A 7,819-nucleotide genomic window follows, 5' to 3' on the forward strand; every position below is an offset into this window, starting at 1 on the left:
ACCTCAACATGAGGAAGAACTTTATGTTGAGGGTGGCAGAGCACTGGAACAGCTGCCCAGGGAGGCCATGGAGTCTCCCTCTCTGGAGACATTCCAAACCCACCTGGGCACGTTCCTGTGTCACCTGCTCCAGGGGGATTGGACTGGGTGATCTCCAGAGGTGCCTTCCAATCCCTTCCAATACTGTGTGAAGTGATTCAGGAGTTCAGTTTTCTGCATTTTCCAGACTAAGCAGCTCCTGGAGGTGGAGAATGATGAGGGTTGTTTTTACCAGCTGCTGAGGCCTGAGGAGGAATCAGGATTTCACTGCTGCTGGGAATTGTGCAAAGGGTTCTGGGCTGGCAAGTGCTGCTCTTCAGCTTCCCAGGAGGGAAAAACCTCTCCTTTTAAGTGCCTGTGAGATGCCTGATCTTCCTGACAAGCCACAGTCCAAATCTCTAGGTGTTATTTGATAATGTTCCTTTGCGATTTGATTTCCTCAGGCCAGTGCTCAAAGCAGAGCTGGAAACTTTGCCTAAGAGGAATCCTTATCTCTTACCCAGTGCTGTGGTGACCTCACAGACCTCCTGCACTGCTGGATGCTTCTGTCAATGATCAGCTGGGTGAAACTGGCCACATTTAGACTTAAAATATATGTTTAAAGCTGAGAGGACCCCACAATATCCTACAGTCTTGTGAGAGAATTGTTAAGAAATTTAACTAATTTCTTCCTTGGGGTTCATTAGCAGCCACTGCCCATCATTCTCCAGTTAAATCATTCATGCTCTCAGTCCTTTGGATATAATGAGAGGCCATAATAAGATCTTGGAAGGAACAGATCAAGTTTCCAGTCCACTTGATTATTTTTAGGCCACCATGGTACCAGTGATATCTGCTTGACTTTGAGCTTGCAGTCCCAGAGATTTTCCCTCTGATCCCACATTTCAGAGCTGCCAATTTGCTAATCTGCACCACCTGATGTGGTGTTTTCCTTGGCTGATAAAGATGGGTCCAGTCCTTTCTGAAACAAAAGCAAATGTCAGAGCTACCGTGGCTTTCAACAGGATCATGTCAGAGCCATTTGGGCTGGATTTTAAAAGATAAACAGGCTTGGAAAACACTGAAATTATTGTTCCTCTGGTAGTAATGCCTCACCTGCACTTCACACTGGTGGCACTTGGGGTGCCTGGATGAGTGGCTGGTAAATATTCCAGCTGTGAGCAGTGCTGGATGAGCAGCTCCTGCAGGAATCACAGCTTTGCACACAGGGCAGCTCAGTGCAGAACAAAAAACGTGGGGCACACTCAGCCAAATTCAGGTGTTGGACATGGTATAAAAAACTCAATTAGTGTGGAGAGAATGCAGTCAAAAAACCTGATTTTGTACTAAGAGCTAGATACTAATATGCAAATATATCTTCTTTTCAGTAAATAAGATGCTGTCACTTTATACCCTCTGTTGAGGGTTGCTAACTCATTTCTCTTTCCAGGGCAGTTTTTTTTCCCAGCAGCTGGATAATCAGCTGCCAAGGGGAAGATGCTGCTGCCTGGCACAGCATGGAAATTTGCCCTTGGCTTTCCTTCCTCTGATTTCTTTTGCCTTCATGTAGTTTCTGTGGCCTCCAGCCAAGAAGACAGCACCATGATCCATGAGCTCTGCAGTTAATGACTTTTTCCCAAAGATTTGGCACTCTAAATAGATGAGGCAGTTGAAAAAATTTAATATCTTTTCTCTTTTTATATTTTTTTTTAAGAAGTGAAGGGAGAAAGAGGAGATGGGACAGTAGCCAGAGGGAAAATTCAAGAGTCAAACACAAATGAGCGAGGCATGGCTTGGTGTCCCATCCAGAAGCCCAGCCACGTCCCAAAGCCACATTTCCATCCATCCAACAGCTTTAGAAACATGATTTGTGTTGTCACTGGTGAGGGATCACTGGTGTGGTCCTAAGATAGATGCTGAGAAGCCACTGAAATCCATTATTGCAGTGGAAAACAGCCTGTTGGAAGAAAACGTGACCTCTTTGGGTACCCCCAGCTCCTGGCTTGGATTCTGAACTTCGGGACGATGAGTTTTTGGTTGCTCACAGAAGAATCTTCTCTTCAAGCTGTATTTTATCTGGGCTCTCTCTTATCTGTGGCTCTCAAGCATTTTATTCTGTGATGGGTCTATTTGAGGAGATCCTGGTATTTCTCATTAATAAATAATGTTTGGGATCTCTTGCACAGCTGTTGAAATCTGAAACTGATTTTTTGGTGCTTTCTGAGTTAACAGCTGAGAAGTTGCTTCCTTGTTAAACAAGGGGAAATGCCACATAAATGTGCACTGGGCTTTACAAGAGCAGCTCCACAATATATTAATTTGTGAGGATGTTCATGCAAAAAAAATCAAATTTTAAAATTTTTTAAAACTGAGGGAAGCCCTGTTTCCACGAGGAGAAGCCAGACACCAGCTCAGGATGGTCTTGTTTGGAGTCATGGCTCTTCACCTCTGTGTTTTTGTCACCCTGAGGACTTGGTGGTGCCAGAGCTCGAGGAAATGCTCCTGTGAGGATGAGGATGTTCTCTTTCCCTTCCAGCTGAAAGGAGGAGGCTCTCCCAGAGGGAGCCTGGCACTGCTGTTCCTACAAACACAGTGTTTACTTGTAGGATTGGTTGGTTTTGCTGGCCCCCACTTTGTGTCCCCCTCAGCTGAGAGAATGTCACAGCCAAACTCACCCAGGAGCTCTGGGACAGAGAGAAAAACAAGAATAAACATAAACCAGAACTGACCCTCTCTCTGCTCTGCCTCAGGTACAACCTGCTCCCGAGGATCATCGAGGCCAAGTACCTGGATGCCATGGATGCAGAGTACTGAAGGCAGCACAGACAGCTCCTTTGGGGCCAGAAAAGGCGTGGGACCATCTCCTGCAGTTCTCTTTCACCACTTTCTTCGTGCTCTGACGTTGGCAATGCACTCCTGTCACAGCTCCACAGGGCCTGTGCCAGACCAAGGGAGCCTTGGACTTGAGAGGACGATGCTCTCTGGAGCTGTGAGGCGAACAAGCTTTATGGAAAATGCTACTTCCCACGTCCCCAACCACACAAACCCCAAAGATCGGCCTGGCTGCACGGTTGGAGCATCCAGAGTTGTCCTGTGTTCCCTTGTTTGAGGGTGGGGGGAGCTTTTGTAATGCACCACATCCTTCTCTTCCCCAGCACTAAGAACAGCAACTGACCCTTGTTTTATAGAATGACAGCCCTGTCCTGGCCTTTGAATCCAATTCCCTGTGCCCCCAGTATTCCCAGATTGGTGTTCTGGGTGGGATGGCCAAGTGCTAAACCACTGATGTCAGGAGAGATTGTTGCTGTTTTCTCAGATTAATGGGTTTGGAAACACTTGCAGTGTGTACTGCTACAATCCACAGTTTTGGATGAAGCTTTAATTTCCTGCAAATGAGCTGGGAACATTCAGAGGCCGGGCTCGCATGGCCCTGTGGATGAAACCCCATCTAGGTTTGAGCTGTTTGGGAATTAGTTTGGATCATTCTCCCATTTCTCCTGGGTAATCAAACACAGAATTGTAGTTTTTTTGCACAACTGCAGCATTTTTTTTGCTTGCACCCAGAGGGCAGTTGTGTGGAGGTTGCATATACATATGTACAGTAGTGCCTATGTGTACATATATACATATGGAGTTGTGTATATATTTTGCATAGATATACAAATAGGCCTGGTTCTTTCCAAATATCACAAAGTGTTTTGTGCAGTCAGTGTTACCCCACCATGTCCTGACCATATTCTTGTTCTCTGCTTCAGTGCTGCTTTTTCTCCCTTGAGATATGGTCACTTTTATTCTTTTGGAAGCTGCTCAGTTACAGGTTTGGTTCACGTGTTGCTTTATTCAAGGTGTTTTCTTTGCTTTCTCCTTCCTGTGGCTTCATCATTCTGTCTCGAGGCTCCAACATGTGAATTTTCCATTTAATTTTGATGTACAGAATGCAATGGAAGTTTTCCTCTTTTCGCCTAATCAAGACTTGTTGGCCATTTCATTGTTTCTGTTGTGTAGCCGATTTCCACTTTCCCCCCCCACTCCCAGTTACATTATATTTCTGGATGAATCTTAACTTCTGCTGTCTTTTATATTTCAGTTTATTTAATTTTGCTTGTACTATGGTCAGTTTTCTTATCTGGAGTACTGTGAAACAAGCTGCCCTTTAGTTCAGTGCTTGGCACATCACAGGTCACAGCTAAAGACGTTCAGAAAATTGTGGACCTCGGTGATAAACTTTCAAAAGAGTAGAAATGAGGGAAGAAGAGGAACTTAAAATATGAATTTATCAGCACAGAGGAGTGTTTCTTACCAGTTGCTTGCCCAGTAAATGGTGCAGAGTTTTTTCCTCTCACCCCAGCATGGTGAGGGAGACCAGCCCAGCCGTGAGGGAGGAAGGCTTTAGGTGCAAAGCTCCTGAGCTGACACTAAGCCAGGCTCAAGCCACTGCAGATTTGGTGTATTTGCACTAAAGATCAGAAGGTATTTAATCTTTGTGGAGCTGCCCACAGCTCTCCAACACGTGTGAAGAACCAATTTTTTAGTTTTCTTACAAAACCCTTTGAATTGAGGCTGGAGGGAGAAGAGCAGTGAGAGTTCCTGTGTCCATGGTTTTATATCCTTGAGGGAATCGTAGGGGAAACCCCTCAGCGAGCAGAACAATGTCACAGATAGCAAAACCACAACCTTCACGTGGCACCAAGCTGATCTGAGAAGTCTCAGGGTCAGGGCGACCTCCCCAGTGCATCAAGGCAGGGAATTCAGCTTTCAGCAGCATCAGGGGCAGCTCCTGCCACGTCTGACAGGAGCAGGTACAAACCTGGGTGTGGTTTCTGACCACTTTCCCCAAAATTCCCTGGCTTTTGAGTCATTTCTGTGCCAGTATCACTTCAGAGGTGTTAGCAAGGGCTGTGCATGTAGGAGCAGGGGCAGACAGGATTTCAGAGGTGGCAAAACTCTGTCTGATCTTCAGTCAACAGCAAAAGGGCAGGTGACAGGCAGCAGTTCAGGACCTGCTGGAAGCCTGGCAGTGCAGAGGGCTGCTGAGGCTGAAATAACATGTTTTTCCCAGAGATGTCAGAAGATTTAAGCAAAGCTGCAATCAGAGTGTCATCCCCTGGCTGGGTAGAGCTGTAACACACACGTGTCCTGCGGGTGAATTCCTGGTGTCTCCGCAGGAAAAACCTGGTGGGGTGGTTTAAGGGATATTTTGGGTGCTGTGGCTGGAGGAAGGACAGGATGTGCCCAAGGGAACGTGGCTTTGGTCCTCTTTGAGGCTCTGGGTGGGATTTCCTCGGGCACAGAGCCATTGTGGGGTGAAATGGCCTGCAGGTCTTCCCAGACAAAACAGTTTTGAGATGCACCCTCCATCTCCCACCTAGAAGAGCCAAAAATGTCCCCATTTAAAGCCTTTTTGAAAGGTCAGTTTCAAATGTTGGAGAGAATGTAAAATCCAGGCAGCAGGGAGGGTTAAATATCCACCACAACTCTTGTTTCTATATTTTTATTTTCCTTCACCGGTGTGACTTCAGTGTTTGTATTTTCTTTGTAGCATCAGTAGGATTCTGTTCTGCAGGGTTTTTGTTCTTACAGAAGTCAGGGGCCAAAAAATCAACTGATGGGAAATCAGCACAGCTTGAGTGGGGGAAAAAAAGCTGTGCTGGCTTGGACTGGTTGAACATTTGGACCTATGTCTCAATATTTGGGTAAAAGGGAGATGTGAGACTCGAGGCCTCTTGTCTCAGAAGGGGTTTTCATGATCCTGCAGAGGATTTATTTTATTTTTCCATGCCTTTTCTCTACTTGTTTGCTTCTGGTTTTGCTGACTTAAGTGCAGGCGTTTCCAGGAAGTAGCTGACTAGGGAAGGAGGGTTTGTTTGGAGTTGATTGAGCACTTTAATACTTCTGTGAAGGTTTAAGACAATTAGAATGTAAAAGAAGTTTTATTATAAGCTCTTTATATACGCACAATGCTCTGTGTAACTGTTGCCAAAGAACTGAGTCTGAAAGGTGTCCAGAGCTGTTGGGAGAGTCCATAGGGTTCACCTGGCATTGCAAGGTAGGGAAAAGCTTCTGAAACCAGTGGATTTTGGAAGTTGCCTTTTGACAGCTGCCAAAACGGTCAGAAACTGGGGATAGAATAAAATTCTACTCTCAAACTTGTAGTTTTTGATCCTTGCGTTGAATGTAGGAGCTAGAAGTGAGCTTGACAATTAAAATTGGATTTGTACCTGACTGGTTGTGTTGGTCTGAGACTATTTTGTTGCTTTTGAGGACGTCCTTGACATGCTGTGTGTGGGATTTGATGCGTTTTTCCATGCAAATGAAGGGGAGTTGGTGCAAAGGTGGAATTTGCTGAACAAGCAGTGCAAAGATGGCTTAGGAAGCGCAGCTGAGAACTCTGCTGCACCAACCCCAAACTCCCTGGCACCAGCATTGGGAGTTATTTCATAAATGCCAAGCTCCTCTTGGATGTGCTGCAGAAGGATGGGGATGGAGTGAAGGGATTCTGCTGGTTTGGCTCAGAGCTGCTGCTGGTGGAGTGGTCCAAGATGAGCCCCAGCACTGTGGGACACAACACGAGCTTCCTGATGATCCAGGGATGCTCTGGGAAGGAACAGGGTAGAGAGGCCACTCTTATGTACAGCTGTAGGTTCTTCTCCAAAATTCCACATCCTCAGCTGCACCCAGAGGCTTTGCAAACTTCTGTTTGTGATATTTGGCTGCTTTTGGAGCTGCTGCTGGCTGTGCTGTGTGGATGCTCCTGGGAGGAACAGGAGGTTCCCCCAAAGCTGGATAGAGCTGGAGAATGTTCGGAGGTGGGAGGGAAAGGGTTGGTTTAGGGTGGTTTTGTGGAGTTCTCAGCAATAAGAAAGGGACCTGAGATGTCACATCATCCAAAGCAGCTCCTGTTTCCCAGTGTGTCCCACCAGGCATCAACACCATCGTTGTCACACGTTCATGTTAGTCCTTTACAACCTTTTTTTATTGTTTGTTGCATTCTGAATCTGCCCTTTGCAGGGTTTTTACCTGCCTAAAACGTTGATGGGCAGAGCCAGGAGTGGCTCAAACATCTCTGTTGTGTCTGTTCCCCCAAAACTCGGTGCAAGTTGTTTGCTGTCATCTCCTGAGCTAGCTCTCTGCTTCTAGAAGCTGGCTCTGGAATTTCCAGCATGGAAATGCTGCCCAGGTGCTGAATGGGAATTTTTCCTGGAGCACCTGAGCCTGTGTCTGGCAGTGGCTGCTCCTTGGGGCTGCTTTGCCAGATAAGCAATGATGAAGGATTCATGGCTGTCCAGCAGTTGCACCTCCCCATCCCTTCAGAGATCTCTTTTATGGCCCCTGTTCCAGTTGGGATGTTCTCCTTTCATCTGCCAAGCTTCCAGAACAACCTAAATAGACATAATGGGTTGTTTTCTGTGCTGAGGCCTGCAAATGTTAAAAGAGAATCATCTTCTCTAATTATTTTCCTGTCTAATTAAGGCATTGAAGGACCAAACCCTGGCCATTCCACTCGTGGCTGCAAAGAGCAAAATCAATGTTGTGGCCGGAGCAGAGGGGAGGGAGCTGTGGCAGTACAAGCTTTAGAATCACAAATTAGCACTTTCCTCTTTGGCTTTTGGGTGTTTTCCTTTCACACTTCCTTGGCTGTGTCTTTCTTTGCCTTGTACAAAACGCTGCATGAGCTCGGATCGCTTGGCTCTGCTCTGATGTCACATTAAATATTGAAGAGCCTGTCCTGGGGGAGCTGCTGCCTTCTGCTCCCCATCTGCCTCTCCTGCAAAGAGCTGCTGGCTTGGAGAGTCTGCTCTTC

The 7,819-nt window shown here is 46.5% G+C and overlaps 1 protein-coding gene across 26 annotated transcripts in view; it reads left to right on the forward strand.

Annotated features, from left to right (window-relative positions):
- Positions 1-6,240, forward strand: part of SLC4A11 (solute carrier family 4 member 11) — a 134,979-nt gene extending 128,739 nt beyond the window's left edge. For all 26 annotated transcript variants that reach the window (XM_086889695.1, XM_086889706.1, XM_086889691.1 and 23 more), the window contains one exon: positions 2,769-6,240. In XM_086889695.1, the coding sequence (XP_086745821.1) occupies positions 2,769-2,832 (64 nt within the window). In that variant the 3' untranslated portion in view covers positions 2,833-6,240. The remainder of the gene's footprint in view (positions 1-2,768) is intronic.
- The last annotated feature ends 1,579 nt before the right edge of the window (positions 6,241-7,819 follow it).

The sequence above is a fragment of the Cyanistes caeruleus genome, chromosome 5 (assembly GCF_971803275.1).
Source record: "Cyanistes caeruleus chromosome 5, bCyaCae1.hap1.1, whole genome shotgun sequence".
NCBI classification, from domain to species: domain Eukaryota; kingdom Metazoa; phylum Chordata; class Aves; order Passeriformes; family Paridae; genus Cyanistes; species Cyanistes caeruleus.